At 36.1% G+C, this 23,452-nt stretch overlaps 1 protein-coding gene across 2 annotated transcripts in view; it reads left to right on the forward strand.

The window, feature by feature from the left end:
• Positions 1 to 23,116, forward strand: part of LOC123936675 (sulfotransferase 1 family member D1-like) — a 37,046-nt gene extending 13,930 nt beyond the window's left edge. For both annotated transcript variants that reach the window (XM_045997161.1, XM_045997162.1), the window contains exons 2-8: positions 5,514 to 5,671; positions 9,379 to 9,504; positions 10,310 to 10,407; positions 12,736 to 12,862; positions 13,939 to 14,033; positions 19,737 to 19,917; positions 22,750 to 23,116. In XM_045997161.1, the coding sequence (XP_045853117.1) occupies positions 5,524 to 5,671; positions 9,379 to 9,504; positions 10,310 to 10,407; positions 12,736 to 12,862; positions 13,939 to 14,033; positions 19,737 to 19,917; positions 22,750 to 22,862 (888 nt within the window). In that variant the 5' untranslated portion in view covers positions 5,514 to 5,523 and the 3' untranslated portion in view covers positions 22,863 to 23,116. The remainder of the gene's footprint in view (positions 1 to 5,513; positions 5,672 to 9,378; positions 9,505 to 10,309; positions 10,408 to 12,735; positions 12,863 to 13,938; positions 14,034 to 19,736; positions 19,918 to 22,749) is intronic.
• Positions 23,117 to 23,452: the final 336 nt, after the last annotated feature.

The raw sequence follows: 23,452 nt of genomic DNA on the forward strand, positions 1-23,452 counted from the left end.
CTCAACATGGATGAAAGACCTAAATGTGAGACAGGAATCCATCAAAATCCTTGAAGGGAACACAGGCAGCAACCTCTTTGACCTTGGCTGCTGCAACTTCTTGCTAGACATATCTCCAAGGACAAGGGAAACAAAGGCAAAAATGAACATGTGGGACTTCATCAAGTTAAAAAGCTTTTGCACAGCAAAAGAAATAGTCAACAAAACCAAAAGACAACCAAGAGATATATGCAAATGTCTTATTAGATAAAGGGCTAGTATCCAAAATCTATAAAGAATTTATCAAACTCAACACCAAAAGAACAAATAAACCAATCAAGAAATGGGCAGGAGACATGAACAGAAATTTCTCCAAAGAAGACATCCAAATGGCCAACAAACATATGAAAAAATGCTCAACATCACTCAGCATCAGGGAAATACAAATCAAAACCACGACGAGATACCACCTCACACCAATTAGAATGGCTAAAATTAACAAGTCAGGAAATGGATGTTGACAAGAATGTGGAGAAAGGAGAACTCTCTTACACTTGGTGGAAATACAACCTGGTGCAGTCACTCTCAAAAACAGTATGGAGATTCCTCAAAAAGTTGAAAATAGAGCTACTCCACCATCCAACAATTGCACTACTGGGTATTTACCCCAAAGATAAAAATGTAGTGATCTGAAGAGGCACCTGCATCTCAATGTTTATAGCAACAATGTTCACAATAGCCAAGATATCTGTTGACAGATGAATGGATGTGGTATGTATATGCAATAGAATATTATTCAGCCATTACAAAGGATGAATACTTACCATTTACATCAACGTGGATGGAACTAGAGAGTATTATGCTAAGCGAAATAAGTCAATCAGAGAAAGACAATTATATGGTCTTACTCCTATGTGGAATTTAAGAAACAAAACAGAGGATCATAGGGGAAGGGAGGGAAAAATAATTTCTAAGATGAAGTTAGAGAGGGAGATAAACCATAAGAGACTCTTAATCATAGGAAATAAACTGAGGGTTGCTGGAGGGCCAGGGGAATGGTGTAACTGGGTGATGGACATTAAGGAGGGCACAAGATGTAATGAGCACTGGGTATTATAAAAGACTGATGAATCACTGAACTCTACCTCTGGAACTAATAATACACTATATGTTAATTAGTTAATTTTATTTAAATTTTTTTAAATGAGGGGAAAAAAAGAATTTTTACCTCTTGCTGACTTCTACTTCAACCTGTGCCCACTAATTTTTGCAGATTTTGGCCTCCAGGTTTCCTTTAGCAATAGTCTTTATTTATATAAAATAAGACTAACTAACATTTGCACCTTAACACACCTGCAGTAATCAAAACATGTCACTGTGGACTGGCCAAGAGAAGTCCCTATGCACACCACCAACAATCCCCAATGTGGATTAAACCAGCAGATTCTATTCAGGGAAACTTTGGACAGGAAATGGGGAAGAGATTCCAACATGGAATTATAGACTGAAACAAGGGCTAAGGGTTGCTCCATTAGAGCCTCCTGTGAGTCTAGACTGATTCGCTAACCCGGACTGAAAAGCCGGGTTAGATAAGTAGCTTGAATGCAACAGAGCTGAAACCAATGGGACTTACCAATAGCCTTCCAAAAAGGGCAAGAAAAACAATGGACTCAAAAGGGCTTGAGAGTGCCACACCCATGTTTCTTGTTGTCCCTGAATATCATTCACTTTGGACCTCAAATCTGCTAACAAAATTCAACTGAGCATGTCTTAAGATCTAATTTATTAAATGATTCATGGTTTGGGTAGCCTCCCATCTGGCAAGTAGAGAAGAGTTCCCTTCTGTTGTTACTGGTCTAAAGAGATTTACAGTTAAGGTAGGGCCTAGATAACATAGTAAGAGAAACATATTTGGGAGGAAAGAAATGACCTCGGGTTTAATTGTTTTAAATTTGTGGAACAGTTGCAACACTCATGGAAATGTTCAGATATGTAAGTCTTTGTCAGGCTGGTGATATATATGCGTAGATCAGCATATGGAGTGTGTTTACAGAGCGGATGAGAAGGCTGAAGCTACATTTGAGGCTTATCACATTTAAGGTGTGGACACTCATTTATCTGTCCTTTCTGTATGTATTCTAGTTATTATTTTTCTCTTACTACTTAACTCTTCATTCTTTATCACTTCACCATGTTCTGTTTTTCTTCATTGTACTTATCCCCTTTTGTCTATTCTTCCCTATTTTGTCTATCCCCATTGTCTATTCTTCATTTATCTAATTGCACATTGACTGTAAGCTCCATAAAAGTAGACATTTCATCTGCAAATTTTCCTGTAGCATCCACAGTATGTTGGATAATACAGTATGGACTGTATACTACAGTTAAAATAAAAGGAAACCACTAAAATACCAATGGCTTAACATCATGAAGAATTTATTTTCACTGTCACAGTCTGAAGCAGGGTGGGAAGATCACCTCAGTCTTGAATCTAGGCATCTGAGCACACAGACGAGAAGGGCTCCATGACCATGGAAAGAGGACTGGAAGGTCACGGAAAGGATTTACATCACCCACAGCTCAGGGACCAGAACTTAGTCACATGCTCCCGATCCAGCTGCAAGGGAGACTGAAAAATATACTTTCTGTATTAGAAAAAAAAAAAAAAAAGGTGTTGTAAATGCATGGCATTTCCTCTACCCCAGTCCTTGCCTGCAAACAGCATTTGGTACCTAGGACTTCCCAGCAACTACTATTAAAAAAAAAAATCAGAATTTGTTATTTAGAAACTGAGGGGAAGAAGGGGAGGGACAATATCTGTGAGCTTTTAAAACTTTGTTTCTTATATTTTTTATGCTTTCTTTTCACAGAGAGATATCCATGAAAATTAGCAAATATTAACAGGAAATATCGTAGTAGCAATACTATTAAATCATAACCCAATGCTGCCATAAATTTACTTTAGAGGTATAGCAAACCCAAGAAACAACTTAATATTTATTACCTATTGTATTGGAACTCTATGGCGTTTGTAAATTCCATGACTTTTGGTAAAAGCAAAATAATAATATTTAAATATATGCTTCTCCCCAGTGATACTCATAAACATCCAGAACCACAGTGTATCACTACCCTTTCATGTCAGGACAGAACTATTGTTGGAACTGTGCGTCATGGTGGGTCAGTGGACTGTTTGGGTGGAGAATGCCTGAAACCCCAATATATTTCAGACACACTTAATTACACAAAAAAAATCCTGAAGTCTCTAGTGTCTTACCACATAACTTGGCAAAGTATTTAGAAACTCCTCATCAGCACTCTATGCTCATATGCCTTATTTCTCTCTCCCATTTTAGGGTCTATGCACGTGCTTTTTCCTGGCTGGAAAGTTCGCTTCTTCTCCAAATTAACACTTACTTATTTCCCAGGGGAAATATTTCTAAGCAGCTTGATTCTGTCAAGTTCCCTCTATTTATGGATATATCTCTGCTTCATAGACCTTATTATCACCAATGAAATTTTCAGTTTATTGGTATGATTGTTTGGTTGGTATCTATCTTTCCCCCTTACTCCTAAGCACCATAAAGATAGCCAAAAGTTTTTATATTCATTAGATTCCCCCATGCAAAGAGTCTGCCAGAAACTCAGTAAATATTTTTGAATTGATTAATTTTGCCTTCATGACGTTATCCATTATGTTAGTACGTACAAGAGTAGAGTATTGAAAAACAAGATAAAACAAGTGACAAAATCAATAGCAACAACACCTTGTTCTAGAAAACAAACAGAAACCTGGTAGCTAGCCAAGCAAGGACTTGTACATTTTGTCTTTTGTTCTATGATACACTTTTTTAAAAGATTTTATTTATTTATTTGACTGAGATCACAGGTATGCAGAGAGGCAGGCAGAGAGAGAAAGGGAGAAGCAGGCTCCCTGCTGAGCAGAGAGCCCGATGCGGGGCTCAATCCCAGGACCCTGAGATCATAACCTGAGCTGAAGGCAGCCGGTTAACCAACTGAGCCACCCAGGCGCCCCATCTATGATACACTTTGACATAATGAAGAACATAACTGGGATACTCTGGGTAGTATGAATATTTTAACAATATTAATTTTTATAATCTGTGAACACCGAATATCTTTCCATTTATTTGTGCCTTCTTCAATTTATTTCATTAATGTCTTAGAGTTTTCGGTGTACAGTTCTTTCAGCTCTTTGGTTAAATTTATTCTGAGGTATTTTATCATTTTTGATGCAAATGGATTTGTAAATGGATTGTCTTCTTTATTTTTCTGATAGTTTGTTAGCATATAGAAACACAAAAGATTTTTGTATATTGATTTGGTATCCTGCAACTATTTTATAACCTTTTAAAATAAAAATTATTTGCATGGGGCAGGGTAGAGGTGGAGTTGGGAGGTCTTGAAAAAAAAAATGGTAAGAACTTGCGTATCCGAAAAGGTTCAAGAGAAGTTCAGAAAGTGCCAGAGGACCTCATGAAGCCTTATCCACTTGAGTTTGATAGATAATCTGTTTTTATATAACTTCAGAGAAAGAAAAATAACCACTCCGGCTCCTGCAATATTGGGAAAACAACAACATGTTTTGAAGTAGGACTTAGGATATCTAGTTCAAGTTCTTCTACTTCTTACATACGATAGCAAAAGAGACATAACAGTACCTTTATTAGAGGCATGCTCAGAATAGAAAATGACATGTCACCATTGTTAAAAAGTTCATCAGAGCAATGTATCTCCGATGCTACACCTACCTCCGGTTTGTTTCTTTTACCCAGCCTTTTTGGTCATTTAGTTCCTCTTTCCAACCCTCCCTCTTTCCATACTCTCCTTCTTGTGGACTGTTGCATATAATTTAGATGGAATAATTGACCAGTCCCACCTAGAAATTTAAAGGAAGTCCTACGTTAGGCTACTCTTCAGTTTTCAGTTAAAAAGGTCCACTGCAGTTATAAGGCTTATTTAAATTTCCCTGCAATGAATGGGCAGTTCTGTGGTGGTTACACTCCCCTTACTCCAAAATCCAATACTTTTATTATCTATCCCAGCACTCTTTGCCTGAAGCAATGTTGTGTACAATTCAAAATACCAGTGGAAGGTGTTGATATTTAACATATAAGCAGCGTGTATAAAATAAGTCCTGCAAGACCTTATTAGTTTGTATACTTGTTCTTCCTCTGATTCATAATACAAGAAGGTGATCTAGTGCTGTTGGATCTATAGTAATCAAATACTAATTTATCTAATAAAATATCAATTTATTTTTTATTTTTTAGTATTTTATTTATTTACTTGAGAGAGAGAGAGAGGAGAGAGAGAACAGGGGCAGGGGAGAGGGGCAGAGGGAGAGGGAGAAGCAGGCTCTCCGTTGAGCAGGGAGCCTGACTTGGGGCTCAATCCCACGATGCTGGGATCATGACCTGAGCCAAGGCAGATGCTGAAGCAACTGAGCCACCCATTATTAATACTATTAAAACAAAGACTCCTTAACATGCTTCCCTTTGTTTAAAATCTAGTTTCTGAAAAATGGACAAGAAGCTGGATATCTACAGGAGGGAGTTAGTGGATGTTCAGGGTGTCCCACTCTTCTGGAGCATTGCTGAGGAATGGTCCCAGGTGGAGAACTTTGAGAGTCGACCAGATGACCTTTTGATCTCGACCTACCCCAAATCTGGTAAGATCTTTTAATGTATTTGCACGCATTGATTGCTTATAGATCCATATGTATAAGCCCATTGATCTTCTGATCATTGGTCAAGGGTACACAGTAGCAGTTGCTGGGACAGTTTTGTCGCAAATCAGATAAACTCACTTTCTATTCTAAAACGCCTTCATTTGAATGGGGACTAACCGGAGGGAAAATTAATGTTGTTGTTTTATTTTCCTTTGTAAATTCAAATAAAAATTATTAAAACTGCATATATAAAATGATTTAGATTATTTAGAATCTTTACATATCTATATTCCTACTATGCATTTTAATGTTTACATATTTTGTTCATTGTATTTTAAATATACTGGGTAAATATTAATGTTTTATTATTTTAAACACTTTATAAATGCATTTAGAAATATTTTGTTATACTGCTAAACAGCTACTGACTTCGGTGTGTGATCTCAGAAAGGAGAATTTAAGATGCCTCAGTAAGAATCAATAATTTTTAGTTTTCCAGATCTTTTTATGACAGTCTTCCATTTACTCAGTGATAGATGTGCAGAGAGATATCAGAGAATAGGTTTTCTCCTGCCTTTTATCCACTTAATTAATTTAAGCCTTAGCCAATCAACTGTTCCAGTTGTTAAATTCCCTAAAGTCAACTTTCTTTTATATTTCTGCTTCATTTCTTAAAGGACTTAAGGACAAGAAGTTTTTAATAAGTACATTGACTACTAATCTTTTCATATGATAAATATTAAAATTCCTTCATAGGGATATGTAACAAAGCCTGGGAGGGAACACCTGAATTTTTGGAGATTCTAATGCCAAGATAATAACACTGTTATGAAAACAAAGAGATCCTCTCAGGAAAGAAACGAATGTACAATACAGACTTTTGAAGAAATAGAAAACAAGCTTGTTGTTTTTTTTTTTTTAAGATTTTATTTATTTATTTGTCAGAGAGAGAGAGAGAGAGCACAGGCAGGCAGAGTGGCAGCAGAGGCAGAGGTAGAAGCAGGCTCCCTGCCCAACAAGGAGCCTGATGTGGGACCCTATCCCAGGACGCTGGGATCATGACCTGAGCCGAAGGCAGCCCATTAACCAACCGAGTCACCCAGGCATCCCGCAAGCTTGTTTTTGTAAACGCTTGTTTTTCCTTTCTTTTCTTACTATGCACATTGTTCTCTAAGCCATCCACCAATCCCAACTTGTTTGGAACCAAAACCACTCTGCATCTCCTTGTTGAAATACAAATTTAGAAAAGGTAGGGCAGTTACTGAAAATGTACATGCTCTTTTGTTTTCACTATTTCAAAAAACATATTCACAGGCAGAAAACCATTAAGATCATCTTTGGAAGGTATAGTATAATCATACAAACAGTTTATATACGAAAGTGCTCTTTGAAGCTGGATTTCTTCTAAAAAAGCTGATGACTAGATGTCTACACATAAAGTAATTATATACTCTTGGTCATTTTTGTCTTTAATTTTTTTCCCTTTACAAACTGTTGAGAACGTGTTTTAAAGTTATTAATATAAGTTCCCTGTTAATTTTGTTATAAAGGATTAAAGCTAATTTACTCTACATATGAGGTAAATCACGTGTTTTCCCCCCCAAAATTATGGAAAATAAACATTTCTAATTTGAAGCATAGCTAAAGTGGCATTTCTTTCCATCAAATTTCAGTGACCATAATTTACTGACAGGAAATGAAATGTGTTCTTTTGCACTTCGGAATTTAGGTCTCTCTCTCTCTCTCTCTTTTTTTTAATGGTTTTTAATTTATTCATTTGACAGAGAGAGAGACAGAGGGAGAGAGAGTGAGAGAGGGAACACAAGCAGGGGTAGTGGAGAGGCAGAAGCAGGTTTGAGCCTGAAGAGGGGCTGGATCCCAGGACTCTGGGATCATGAGCTGAGCTGAAGGCAGAAGCTTAATGACTGAGCCACCCAGGTGCCCCACTCTTCTTTTCTTTCTTTCTTTCTTTTTTTTTTAAAGATTTTATTTATTTATTTGACAGAGACACAGCAGGAGAGGGGACACAAGCAGGGGGAGAGGAGAGGGAGAAGCAGGCCTCCTGCAGAGCAGGGAGCCCAGTGTGGGGCTTGATCCCAGGACCCTGAGATCATGACCCAAAAGGCAGATGCTTAATGACTGAGCCACCAAGGTGCCCCAGAATTTAGGTCTCTTTTTCCCAAGGCATCATTGCTTAAGACTAAGCAAGATGAGGCAATTCTTCAAGGATAGTATTAATTTCACTCAACTTTTTCTTAGTACTGTAATTGTCTCTGTTAGAGGGATAAGGGAGATAGTCTCACATTCATGATTTAGGGATGAAAAGAAGGAAGAATTGTCCACAAGAAAGGACTAAAAAGGAGGCCTGAAGTACTCTAATTTGTGGAACTAACTCAAAGTACATCTTTGTGAGGTCATTGGCCAAAAATCTATGCAGTACATAGATTAATTACTGAAGTTAATTTTGAGTAGCCACCCATGATTATTCACTTTACAGACTATCATTCCTGGCATGTTTGATAAAGGGGAAGAGAATGGGAACAGATAAGAAGATATTTTTCTCCAATCTTAAAATTGCTTTGTCAGCCTATCCTCAATAACCTGATCATTAAATACTGTAGACAATTAAAGAGGCCATATCCTTAAATACAGACTTAGGATGATGTTACCTCCCTATAAACTCATCATAATTTGAAAATGTATTTGATACCGAACCATCATAGCTTAGCCTAGCCTACCTTAAATGTGTTCAGTACAATTATACTAGCCTGTAATTGGGCAAAACTAATGCAAAGCCTATTTTATAATAAGGTGCTGAATAGCTCATGTAATCTATTGAACACTGTACTGTAAGTGAAAAACAGAATGGTTGCGTGGGTATAGACCAGTTATAAGTGAATCAGTTGTTTATCCTGTTGACTGGGAACTGCAGCTAGTTACCCCTGCCCAGCGTCATGAGAAAGCTTCATATTGCTTATCACTAGCCCAGGAGAAGATCAAAATTTAAAATTCAAAGGTCAGTTTCTACTGAACGCCTATGAGTTTCACACCGCTGTAAGGTCAAAAAAATCCTAAGTTGAACCGTTGTTGGTAGGTGATCAACAGTACTTTGGATCCATTCCTCAAGATTAATGAGACATAATCTCGGAAAAACCAGAGTGACTCCACCCACTCTGCTCACGTAGGATCAATGGTCTAGTTTGTGAATAGCACCTGGTCACCACAGATGCAAAGTTCTCTTTGTATCTTTCTTCACACCTCCACGGAATGTTTTTCCTCTGATACTCTACAGCCCCCAAAGCCTAATCACATTTTTTTTTCACATTTTTGATATTAATAAAAACTGCACAAGTTTCTAGTCAGACTACTTGAAATTGGCTGCTTCCCTCTGCATTCCACTCAGAAGGGTGTGCTACATGACTTTCATACTGTCTCTTATATTACCCACATCTTACTTTCCTTTTATGACTTACTTTATGATTATTTTAATCAGGCTTCCTCTTACTCTCTCACACACAATACACATGTATATGTTCAAGATAGATAAGGATCTTTCTTCAGAAATGTGGGAAGAGAAAAGGTGATGGAAAGGAAGAGCACCTTTTTGTTTTTTATATCATACGACTTCTCTACCTATATTGACCTTCTTATATCCTTTTTGACGGAGAAGTTTATAGTTGTTCCTTTTTTTTTTTTTTTGCCCTTAGGAACAACCTGGGTCAGTGAAATATTGGATTTGATCTATAACAATGGGGATGTGGAGAAATGTAAGCGGGACGCAATATACAAACGAGTGCCGTTCATGGAATTGATTGTTCCTGGAATCGAGAATGGTATTTTCCCTGAATTTTCCTTTCTACCATAGGAATAAATCCCCCTATCATTTTGTGGTGTTTGGAGGAGTCGTGATGGACTGCTATAGACAGAGCTTGGACAGTTAAATCCTGAGTGTTTCTAATAGGAGAGTAAGAATTCGGTTGTACATACAACCATATTATACTCCTCTTGCACCAAAAGATAATATCTGCATAAGAGGAGATTTTGATGAGTATATATGTTTTCTTAGTTGCACAGATGGAGACCTTCAACATTTAAATGTACACTCATTATATACAGAAAATTGTCTGATCCAATATAAAATCATGTCTACTGCTTGTCAGCTGATGTTCACAGACTCAAGAAACAGAATTATGGATGATCTTGTATTATTAAAATTTTAAAAATTAGTTATGAGCTTCATGGCTTAATTCAGTCTTACAATTTGAATATAAGAAAGCTGGAAAGGGGTTTTGAAATCTTCTAGTTCAGCTTCCCCATATAGTAAATGAGAAAAGAAAGATAAATGAAGGAAATGTTTGGATGTCTTGACATTGTCCTATTGTTTCTGCCTCAGCAGACAGTTATTGTCTGTTCTGAAGATTTTACAGACAGTTATTGTCTGTTCTACATAGGAAATAAAATGGCATAACTAACAAGAATTTATCATTTTTGATCCCTTGGTAGATTTTATATGTATCTGAAGCCAAAAAGTTATTTCAAGCCGTATGGTGGAGTTAATGTTTACAAAGTCTTAGAGTTTATTGCAATTGACTTTTATGATTCCACATTTACTATGTAGCTTCACTTCTGTGCTTATAGGTGTGGAGGATTTGAAAAACATGAAGTCTCCTCGATTAGTGAAAACACACCTGCCTGTTCAACTTTTACCTTCTTCATTTTGGAAAAATAACTGCAAGGTAGCAATATTTAAAGAAAAAAAACCATTATTTGTGTTGAAATTTCTTTTACTCATCATGCAGAAATTACAGTGGGATATTACAACCCCTGGATAAATCATTGCAAAAATAATAGTGTGGTCCCTACATCCAAGAGTTGAAATAACACCAGTGGACACAAGTGCTATAAATATATAGATATAGACTTAGTGCCCCAGCACTGAGAGTCTCTCAGGTTTTCTGTTCTCTAAAATGCCTGTCTTTCTGTCTAATTCCCTTTACTCAGTATCTACTCTTAAATATTTAATATCTAAATATTTAGATAATGCTAGAACTGCTTCTTCAAGAATTCAATATAATTATAATTTAAATTTTTATAATTATAAAATTTATAATTATATATTATATATAATGTTTTATATTATATATTATAGATCATATTATTTATAATTATATATTATATAATTATATCTCTAAGTATATATAATTATATATATCTTATATTATTTATATATATAATAGGTTCCTTTTGGGCTTCATTTTAAAATAACCATTTCAATTCAACTATAACTTATATGGAGAATAGTACATAAATCTTAGGCATACAGCTTGATGAATTTTTACAAAGTGAGAATTCCCATGAAACCTGTAACCAGATCAAGAAAGTGAATATTACTAGCATCCCAAAAGCCCTAATTCTTCACACTCTTGGCAGCAATCCCTTTCTTCAAAGATCGCTACTATCCTGAATGTTATTATAAATTAGTTTGTCTGTAAAAGGAGAGGTATATAATCTTGAATATTGAACTTATTTCATTTAACAGAATATTTATGAGATCAATTCTTATCATTCTGTAACCTTGTTTTTGTTTTGTTTTCTTTAATGTAGCCTGCCAGATCACAAAATGTGGTACCCTAAGCAAAAGTAGCATGTGAGAGGAGCAAACCTCAGGCCCAATTCAAACGTATTCAGTCAAAGATTATGGGGATGAGGTTCAGAAATATGAGTTTTAATAAAATCTCCAGATGAATTTGAATCATACTAATGTTTGAGAACCACTGATATAAGGAATTCCATTGTCTTTGTGAATATTCCACAACCAACTTACCCACTGTACTATAAATGACAGTTGGAAGGTTACTATTTGTTAGTAATTAAAATAGTACTTCCAGTGCACATTCTGTCTTTACTGAGGCAATTGGAAACAGTCCTCCCTAAAGAACTTAGGGGTGATGGTCATAGAAGAAGACATTTGGCTCATTAAAATAGTCTCTTGATATCAAAATGAGAAGTTATTGGAAATGTTTATCTCAAGAAATTATATCAGCAACAGTCTCAAATTTTAGAACTCTACACTCAATCTTTCTACACACTCCTTTTTTATGCCAGAATATGAGAACTACTATCAGGAACTTAGGGATATAAAATTTCCCATTTCCTTTTCCCATCAACTGAAAGAAAAGAAGAAAAGTGTTTCTAATTAGATGAAAGGAGAATTCTTCCTGAATGCATTTTTCCTTAAGGATTTATTTACTGCATGGATGCCTGGGGCCTCAGTATTATTATTAGATGTACTTCAGGGCACAAGTAAGCTTAATGGATTTCAGTGGACTTGCCTGAAAATCTAATTACCACTGAGACATAACAATGTCATTTCTATTGGAAAACCATATGCTCAAAATTTGTTTCTAAGCAGATTTTAGGGCTCTATACATAAAAAAAAATTTGATCTCACACTAAATCATTATAAATAGCAATGATCGCTATGTGATTGTGAGCAGAATGAAGAATGATTATTCATTATTGATTAAATGTACCCAAATAATAACTTATCTTCAGTTCAAGATAGGACATTTTTTCAGCTTTAAAAATTTTACTTCAGGGTGCTTGGGTGGCTCAGTGAGTTAGGTGTCCAACTCTTGATTTCAGGTCAGGTCATGATCTCAGGACCATGAGATGGAGTCCCCCATTGGGCTCTACACTGAGTGTAAAGCCTTCTTAAAATCCCTCTCTCTCAGCTCTCTCTCTCTCAAAAAAACTAATAGTAAAAAAAAATTTTTTAAAGCTTATCTTTTTAAGTTTTGTAATTTTTATTTTCGTTTGTGTATATTTTAATAAGTGATACAGAAAAATATTGTAAATTTAAGAACAATACTATCTCATTTTTGTTAATTTAATATTTACTGTAATTCCTATGATACTTGGTTTTCTGTGTTTTTAGAAATGTTCTTTTCAAAGGCTAAAGAGGAAACAGAAAAGAGAAAGTAAGCATTCTTGCAAGATAAGCAAAAGTTTACAAACTATTAAATAATATAAATGAAATCATGATTTCCCATATCTCCCCACAGATGGTCTATGTGGCACGAAATGCTAAGGATGTGGCTGTGTCTAACTATTATTTCTACCAGATGGCAAAATTACACCCAGAGCCTGGCACCTGGGAGGAGTTCCTGGATAAATTCATGACTGGGAAGAGTGGGTTCAACTCTTACTTTCATCAAGGAGTTCTATAGAGAAAAGTCTCTTTTCAAAGAGATAGAAAGGTCAAATATAAATCTGTGTTTATTATAAACCTAATATGCGCCCAGGACTCTACTAAGGTTTTAAGAAGACTACAGAGGAAGCAGAATACATAGTTTTCTCTTCCCTTTAAGAACTTTTGGGGAATTGGGCGACTGGGTGGCTCAGTGGTTTAAGCCGCTGCCATCGGCTCAGGTCATGATCTCAGGGTCCTGGGATCGAGTCCCACATCGGGCTCTCTGCTCGGTAGGGAGCCTGTTTCCCTTCCTCTCTCTGCTTCTCTGCCTACTTATGATCTCTCTCTGTCAAATAAATAAAAATAAATAAAATCTTTAAAAAAAAACTTTTGGGGAATATGTAATACAGATATTTCAGTCCTTTGCCTTATGGTTTCATTACTGCTTAGTAACAACTGTTTTCTTCTCTTGCTGTGCATCCATTGCATTGTTTCGATTTTACATATATTTCTTCGACTCTCTTTTCTTTACCATTCCTTAAATTTTATTATATAAACTGAAAATTGTTGGGTAAAGATTTTATCTTCAAGGATCTCTTTCTCTATCTGTGTATTCTCTCCTTCAGGGAGACATATTTATGCCAATAGTAGTAGCTCTACTTAAAGTTCTCATATAAACATTCTTCTATCAAGGCAAGAACAGCTCAATGATTTCTTGCAAATTTTTACACCCCTGCTACTTGGACTCTTCTCTGTCCATAGAATATCTACTCATTCTTATTATTATCAAACCCCAATTCTTCTTCTTACATCCAAATATACTCCTCTTCCTTTGCAATCCTTTCTTAATCTCTCCATCCCTAAGATTTTCTCTCCCTTTCTCCTTCTGTGAACTTTCCTGCCACTCTTCTCCAAGTAGATTGCAAATTCAGTGAGAACAGGGAGAATTATCCTACCATCCCTCTTTCTTGAACTAATAAGTGTGTTTGTGTTGATAATGATGACTTGGAATAATATTTAACAATTCTTTATGTAAATTTTTCTAATTTTCCGAGCATCATATCTTTCAATTTAGTGGCGTTTGGTTCTTGGTATGACCATGTGAAGGACTGGTGGGAGAAGAGGAATGATTATCGTATCCTTTACCTATTCTATGAAGACATGAAAGAGGTAAAAGGCAATTATAATTTTTATTTTGTAAGGAAACCTAAATTTCATCTTTTTTTTTTTTTTTGGTATCACATTTTCCTTTCTTCTTGGTCTATGAATATTACTAATCCACTATCCCGGTAACTCTGAATTGAAAATCGATCTTTTACTCAATTTACTTTTTTTTTTTACCACTACTGCCTCCCGCTCTAGTTCAGGCACCTATCTTAACTTCTTTGGAGTCCCTCATTTTGCCTCTATTGTCCACTCAGAGAAAATGATCTTGAAATCTAAATAAGAGTATGCCCGCTGCCTTTTAATATGTTAATGATTTCTGTCTCTACCCGAACTATAAAATCATTAAGATAACTTAGAGCTCAGCATTATTTAGTCCCTATCTCTCCTGCCGCTTCTGCTGTCACTTTTCCTCTTCTTACTAAGTGAGGCTGCATGAAAAATTTTTTCTCCACTATTTTCAAATTAACTTTTTCTCTTCCTTCATGTCTTAATTTAAATGTTAACTCTCCACAGAGTTCTTTCATATCCAGTGTCAAATGATTCACCTTATATTATCTATTAAAAATCCCTTTTTTTAGTGTTCTTTTCATAACATCCACCACCACTTCTAATTATTTTACATATGTGTTTCTTACATTGTCTTGGTCTCCTTTAGTATAATGTAAGTTCCTTGAATGTAGGGATTAAAATTATCTTATTTGTGATTGTTTCCCCAAAGGACAAGCACAATGGAGAAAACATGTAATTTAATTTGTAAAACATCTAGTTTTTATTTTTTCATCTTCTATCTGGTTATTAGCATGAAATTAATTCAGTCTCCATTTTTTAAAAAATTTTATTTATTTGACAGAGAGAAATCACAACTAGGCAGAGAGGCAGGCAGAGAGAGAGGAGGAAGCAGGCTCCCTGCGGAGCAGAGAGCCCGATGTGGGGCTCAATCCCAGGACCCTGGGATCATGACCTGAGCTGAAGGCAGAGGCTTTAACCCACTGAGCCACCCAGGCGCCCCTCACTCTCCATTTTTGATCAAAAACTTATTCTGATCTGATTAAATAGTCCATTTAAGAAGTGTTCCATATCTCTTAAATTGAATGCGTTTCAGGAAGCTTGTCCACACCTAAATTCCTTTAGATAACTATGACTACCTTTCATCTCTTATTTGGGAAATCTGTTCTATAGCCTCTAGGGAAACCACCTTACTCAGCTAAGGTGACCCCCTTTGGGAGATTCATTAGTTAAATTCCTGGCGTCTTCTATATCCTGTTTAAAGAATTTTTTTCCCTGTTACTCTAGATTAAGGGACAACATGTTACCCTAATTGTGTGTGTCCAGAAACAACAAGTAGGTGTTGTTGGGGATTTTGAAGAGGATAGGTGTTATCTGGAAAGAAAACTTCCCACATTAAGTATAATAAAGTCTTTAAGCAAAAGAAGTTTAGTCTCCTCAAATATGGGAGGAGAATCTACATCTGCTGGTGGAAAAGACTCAAAATTACTGAAGGGTTCCAGAGGGGCAGTGCCGTCAGATCCACCCCAAATATTCCCATTCCAAGCTTGAGCAGTGACCCTTCTCCCCATCACTCTTCCATTTAACTTTCACAGGATAGACCTAATACACCTGGGACTTCCCTGTGGTTCTCACCCTTGAATAATTAAGATGTGTGTCTGATTTCCACCAAGTTCATTTCTGTTTCTACAAGAAATAGATTATTTTAAAGTCACTATAGAAACTCTGGTTCTATTTCCATGAATTGAGATGGGTGCCTCAATAAAGCTAAATGGATTACCTTTCTGCCTGATTGCACCAGGTCACTAAGATTATGGCTCTCAGTCTCACCTTGGTTTGGACCACCAATTAGATCACCTCTCCAGCGGGTAACAAGGCCCATACTATTTGGCCTGAGTGCTACTCTTACATGCTATCCTAATAAATGTGAAGCATTGAGGAGGGAAATCATAATACATCATATATATCTCACCTCTTCATCATTGCCTCTTTCTCTTCTCCACCACTCTTTGGCTGGAAATGGATAGGATTTTATTTACTTTCCTCCTCTTATATTCATACTATCAAAAAATCTATAAAGGAGTGAGGTAGAAAGAGTATCTTCTTTTCCACTATAACTCTTGGGAATAGGTAATTTTTTTTCTTCTCTTGTGACATAATTAACATATAACATAATATTAGCAATGTAATGATTCAATATATGTATATGTTATGAAAGGATCACAGTAAGTCTAGCTGACATAGTTATTTTTTTCTTGCGATGAGAAGAAGAGATTTTCTTGTGATGAGATCTACTCTTTAGCAACTTTCAAATATACAATGCAGTATTGTTAACTATAGTTATTTCTGACTACAGTTCCTGATCTTAGAGGAAAACCTTTCAGCTTCTCATCTTCAAATTCATCATTGAGTATATTAGCTGTGGCTTTGTCATATATGGCCTTTACTGTTTTACTTTTGTCAAATGCTTTTTCTGCATGTTTTGAAATGCTCATATGATTTTCATCCTTCATTTTGCTAATGTGGTATATTGGTTTGTTGATATTGAACTACTTTTGTATCACTAGAATTAATCCCATTTGATCAAGATATACAAACCTTTTGTTTGCTAGTATTCTGTTGAGGACTTTTACATTGATGTTCATCAGATATGTTAGACTTTAATTTTCTTTCTTTTTTTTATTTTATTTTTTTTATTTGTTTATTTACAGCATAACAGTGTTCATTGTTTTGGCATCACACCCAGCGCTCCATGCAATACGTGCCCTCCCTATTACCCACCACCTGGTTCCTCAACCTCCCACCCCCCCACCCCTTCAAAACCCTCTGGTTGTTTTTCAGAGTCCATAGTCTCTCATGGTTCATCTCCCCTTCCAGTTTCCCTCAACTCCCTCTCCTCTCCCTCTCCCCATGTCCTCCATGTTATTTGTTATGTTCCACAAATAAGTGAGACCATATGATACTTGACTCTCTCTGCTTGACTTATTTCACTCAGCATAATCTCTTCCAGTCCCGTCCATGTTGCTACAAAAGTTGGGTATTCATCCTTTCTGATGGAGGCATAATACTCCATTGTGTATATGGACTGCATCTTCCTTATCCATTCATCCATTGAAGGGTATCTTGGCTCTTTCCACAGTTTGACGACAGTGGCCATTGCTGCAATAAACATTGGGGTACAGATGGCCCTTCTTTTCACTACATCTGTATCTTTGGGGTAAATACCCAGCAGTGCAATTGCAGGATCATAGGGAAGCTCTATTCTTAATTTCTTCAGGAATCTCCACACTGTTCTCCACACTGTTCTCCAAAGTGGCTGCACTAACTTGCATTCCTTTCCAACACACGTTGTTTCCTGTCTTGCTAATTTTGGCCATTCTAACTGGTGTCAGGTGGTATCTCAATGTTGTTTTAATTTGAATCTCCCTGATGGCTGGTGATGATGAACATTTTTTCATGTGTCTGATAGCCATTTGTATGTCTTCGTTGGAGAAGTGTCTGTTCATATCTTCTGCCCATTTTTTGATATGATTATCTGTTTTGTGTGTGTTGAGTTTGAGGAGTTCTTTATAGATCCTGGATATCAACCTTTTGTCTTACTGTCATTTGCAAATATCTTCTCCCATTCCGTGGGTTGCCTTTTTGTTTTCTTGACCATTTCCTTTGCTGTACAAGACTTTTGATCTTGATGAAGTCCCAAAAGTTCATTTTCGCTTTTGTTTCCTTGGCCTTTGGAGACATATCTTGAAAGAAGTTGCTGTGGCTGATATCGAAGAGGTTACTGCCTTTGTTCTCCTCTAGGATTCTGATAGATTCCTGTCTCACATTGAGGTCTTTTATCCATTTCGAGTTTATCTTTGTGTACGGTGTAAGAGAATGGTTGAGTTTCATTCTTCTACATATCGCTGTCCAGTTTTCCCAGCACCATTTATTGAAGAGACTGTCTTTTTTCCATTGTATATTTTTTCCTGTTTTGTCGAAGATTATTTCACCATAGAGTTGAGGGTCCATATCTGGGCTCTCTATTCTCTTCCACCAGTCTATGTGTCTGTTTTTATGCCATATAATTTTCATCCTTCATTTTGTTAATGTGGTATATTGGTTCGTTGATATTGAACTGCTTTTGTAGCACTAGAATTAATCCCATTTGATCAAGGTATACAAACCTTTTGTTTGCTAGTATTCTGTTGAGGACTTTTACATTGATGTTCATCAGATATGCTAGACTTTAATTTTCTTGTATTGTTCTTACCTGGTTTTTGGTAATGCTGGTCTTGTAAATGTTTTTGGAATTGTTACTCCCTCTTCTACTCTTTGGAAGAGTTTGAGAAGACTAGGAATGGGTATTAATTATTCTTTAAATGTTTGGTAGATGGGGATTCCCTGGGTGGCCCAGTCAATTAAGCATCTGACTTCCACTCAGGGGTCCTGGGATTGAGGCCTGCATCTGACTCCCTGCTCAACTTGGAGCCTGCTTCTCCCACTCCTTTTGTACTTCTCCCTGCCCCACCCCATTCATGTTCTTTCTATTTCTATCTCTCTCTTTCAAATAAAGAAATAAAATCTTTAAAAAATATTTGATAAATAATCTATTCTTTATATAAGATATGATTTTTAAAAAAGGAGATCAAGTCCTATGACTCTGCAATTGCACTACTGGGTATTTACCCCAAAGATACAGATGTAGTGAAAAGAAGGGCCATCTGTACCCCAATGTTTACTGCAGCAATGGCCACGGTCGTCAAACTGTGGAAAGAACCAAGATGCCCTTCAATGGACGAATGGATAAGGAAGGTGTGGTCCATATACACAATGGAGTATTATGCCTCCATCAGAAAGAATGCTACAACTTTTGTAGCAACATGGACGGGACTGGAAGAGATTATGCTGAGTGAAATAAGTCAAGCAGAGAGAGTCAAGTATCATATGGTTTCACTTATTTGTGGAGCATAACAAAGAACATGGAGGACATGGGGAGATGGAGAGGAGAAGGGAGTTGAGGGAAATTGGAAGGGGAGATGAACCATGAGAGACTATGGACTCTGAAAAACAATCTGAGGGTTTTGAAGGGGCGGGGGGGGGTGGTGGGAGGTTGGGGGAGCCTGCTGGTGGGTATTAAGGTTGGCACGTATTGCATGGAGCACTGGTTGTGGTGCATAAACAATGAATACTGTTATGCTGAAAAGAAATAAAATAAGAAAAAAAAAGGAGATCAAGGATTTTTAAAATTATACCTTATGATAATATTAGCTTACACTATTACCATTTGTTATTCTACAGGTTAAGTCTATTTTTGAGTGTCAAAGATTGAATATTAACCTGGTTTTTCTTTTTTGTACTTTTTGAAACAAAATTATGGGTATTAAAGAAGGCACTTGCTATGATGAGCACTGGGTATATATATAAGAGATGCATGGCTAAATTCTACTCCTGAAACCAATGTTACATTATATGTTAGCTAACTAGAATTTAAATAAAAATTTGAAAAACAGACAAACGATCAAAATTTACTCTGTCTTTTAGCGGATGGTGGCCTGGCAAAGAATAGGACATGTACTTTGGAAAGCAAAATGAAGAGGGCACAAGAAATATAAAATAATTTCTTTCACCACATTGAGATATGTAGAACCATATTAAATGCAGTGTCTATTTTATGACTAAATCTACCTGAAATAATTATTTTTCTTTGTAATTTTTTAGGATCCAAAGCATGAAATTCAGAAGTTGTTAAAGTTTCTAGACAAAGAACTGTCAGAAGAAACCGTGGATAAAATCCTCTATCATAGCTCTTTTGATGTGATGAAGCAGAATCCAAGTACAAATTATACCACTGTACCAGATTTTGATATGGATCATTCTGTATCTCCCTTCATGAGAAAGGGTGAGAAATCCTATACCAGTTTCTATACAGCTTGCTAATTACAGTCATGGAGGGTGTAGGTAGGAAACAAAGAACAATATTATAGGAAATGGAAAAAGATTGAGTATGCTGGCAAGAAAAAAAATAGGAACAAAAAAAATCTTAGGTGAAATAATTTGTGGCAATAAACTATAATTTCTTTAAGTGCAACAATGTAAGACAAACATTCTAATGAGAAATGTTTAGTCAAGAGCCTATGCACTGATAAGCATGAGGCTTGGCATTCTTTTTTTTTTTCTTTAAAGATTTTATTTATTTGTCAGGGAGAGAGTACACACAAGCAGGCAGAGAGGCAGGCAAAGAGAGAGGAGGAAGCAGGCTCCCTGCAGAGCAAGGAGCCTGATGCAGGACTCGATCCTAGGACCCCAAGATCATGACCTGAGCCGAAGGCAGTGGCTTAACCAACTGAGCCACCCAGGCGTCCCATGAGTCTTGGCATTCTTGGCAAAGAGTTCATTTGTCTGAACTTTCTAGATATTCTTCATATTCCTTAAAATTTTTACTGTGATGGATAGCCGGCTTAAATGATGTTAAGCATACCAAATGAATAATGAAAAGTGGAAATTCCTAGAGGTTCTTTTTATGATAAATCATTGATAAATCATATGGTAAATCATTGTATCTCAAGGTATAGTTAGCATCTTGCAAAAAATAGTTCCTTAATAAAGATGTGTTGAATTGAATTGTGTGTGTGTGTAAGAGAGAGAGAAAAAGAGAAAGAAAGGAGAGATTCTGTTAGTTGTGTATGTATTAGTTTTGCTATAAAACAAACAAATCCAAGGGGCACCTGGGTGGCTCAGTCAGTTAAGAGTCTGCCTTCAACTCAGGTCCTGATCCCAGGGGTTGTGGGCTTTCTGCATGGCGGGGAGCTTCCTTCTCCCTCACCCTGTAATCCTCCCCCTACTTGTGCTCTCTCATTCTCTCTCTCACTCAAATAAATAAATGAAATATTTAAAAAAAACAAAAACACAGTAACTCCAAGAATCTCAGTGGCTTAAAACCACAAGTTTTATTTTTTGATTAATGTTGTTGAACGCTGGCCACCAGCGCTGCTGCAGTTTTGCTAATTCTTTTTCAATCTGATCAGTTTTACTTGACTTTCAGGGTCTCAGCCTCTTATGTCTTCTCTTTCTGAAATGCAGGCTGCAAAAGCTACCCATTTGTGGGACATGCCCAAGATCACAGTAGACAAGAAGAGCAGGAGAGGTGTTGGACTTGCAATGTCTTTAGAGTTTCTGTTTAGATATGGTGTATATTGCACATATTCAAATTCCATTAGCCAAACATATCCAAAATCCAAGCCAAAGTTAATGAGGGGAAGAGGAATCACACAACACATGTCAGTGGGCAGAGGTGTAAAATCTTACGGTACAGAGTGAATAATTATTAATATAATCTAAGACAGCTTTGGAGAAACAAGTATTTTGGTGACAGCTTATATAGGGACTATTAAGGGTAATTTCATGAATTATGATGTATCTTCATGCAACCCAGAGATTTTTTTTTTTAAGAAAGTTAGAAAGTAGGCCATGGATAAGTCTTTCCAGAAATATCTGGATCTCAGATAGGTATGATTTTGCTTCTCAGGGAATGTCTGGCAACATCCAAAGACAGTTTTGAGAGTCATGACTGAGGCTGTGCTATAAGCAGCTAATGTGACTAGGGCTAGGATGCTGCTAAACACACTAAAATGCAAATTTAAAAAAAAATTTTTTTAAATTTTAAAAAATTTTTTAAATTTTTAAAAATTTAAAAAAAAAGCTAATGTGAGATGGGAAATCTCACATCTGCCCAGCCAGTGGTCTAGATTTGAAAATTAAAAAAAAAAAAAAAAAAAGCCAAAGTTGAGAAATCCTGGGGTGGATTAATAAAGCTATTTTGGCATGTTTTCTCCCCTGCCCCTTTTTCCCCCTCCTAAAACTTGGCTTGCAAATGACTTCTGAATTACCTGTGAGAAAAGGCATTGTTTTTTGTTTGTTTGTTTGTTTAAATTATTTTTATTAAATTATTATGTATTATTTGCCCCAGAGATACAGGTCTGTGAATTATCAGATATTCTTTGCTAATGCTATGCTCTCTGTCTTTCCTTTAAGGTTTTAGATACGGTTAGTGTTTTGAAAATTGAGCAATCCTGAGTGGCTCAGTTGTTAAGTGTCTGCCTTTGGTTCAGGTCATGATCCCAGGGTCTTGGGATCAAGCCCTACATAAGGTTCCCTCCTCTTCTGGAAGCATGGAAGCCTGCTTCTCCCTCTCCCACTCCCCTTGCTTGTGTTCCCTCTCTTGCTATGTATCCCTCTGTCAAATAAATTTTAAAAATCCTTAAGAAAATTGAACAATCCTGAAATAATACATACATTTAATTACATTTAACCCAGTAATTTTTAAATCTTACTTGATCATAGAATTTTTTTTTTCATAAATTACCACTTGATATTGGAAAATACAGTCTTAAAAGGACTGAAAAATTCTCTATTTTTTGTTAACAATGCTCTTAAGACCAAAGAATAAAGATTTTGGAACACTGGATTTTCTCCCAGTGATGTTTCTTGAAATATTGAAAGGATTACTTATTTATATAAGATACTGGACAAATCCATGTTTGTTTGGTTTTTTGGTTTTTTTTTTTTTGAAAACTAAGAAGGCCCAGGAGTTTGGGAGTGAGGAATGGAGTTATGGAGCAGATACGAAAAACTTAAAGGATTAAAAATACACGTGTGGCAATTCAAACGAAAACTGATCTAAGAAGGAAATTTTATAGTAGTCTCAAATGTGCCATTTTATCTTTCTTTTCAGGCATTTCAGGAGATTGGAAAAATCAGTTCACTGTAGCCCAGTATGAACGATTTGAAGCGGATTATGAAAAGAAAATGAAAGGGTCTACCCTACAGTTTCGTTCAGAGATTTAAGAAATCCTGTTCTTTCTCCGACTCCTTTAACAGGCATTTAAATTTAAAAAAAAAATTCCTTTGAACATTTAATGACAAAAATTCTGTATGTTAATATTTCTGTATTTACTAATATTCATGCTTTGTAATAGACTATTCAAAACATTTCAAAGGCTGCATATGAAAAACCAATACTGTCTGTACAATTTTAATCACCTTCCACAATGTTCTTACTATTCTTAAAGACAAAATAATAAACTGAAGTTTAAAATCAATATATGTATATCTGCTTTATTTTTTAAATTCAAGTTCTGGGTCATTGGACTTGCAAAGAAGATATTTAGGGGGGTCTTCAAGGTGGGTGGATTAGAACCAAAGTATTCTCTTAAAAGTCTTTAATTTCTCTTTGTTATATGCTTAGAATGATACCAGTGTTATATAAGGTTGGTGACATCTTTGTGCCAGGAGTTCACTGAAAAGTATTGCCCTAGAATGTTTTACTATAGATTGCATTTTGGATAGTTTATCCATCAATCTTTGTCTCCTGTGTAGTTTATATATTAATGATCTTAAACAACAACAAGAAAATAATCAACAAACATGTTACCAAA

The sequence above is a fragment of the Meles meles genome, chromosome 2, assembly GCF_922984935.1.
Source record: "Meles meles chromosome 2, mMelMel3.1 paternal haplotype, whole genome shotgun sequence".
Taxonomy (NCBI): Eukaryota; Metazoa; Chordata; class Mammalia; order Carnivora; family Mustelidae; genus Meles; species Meles meles.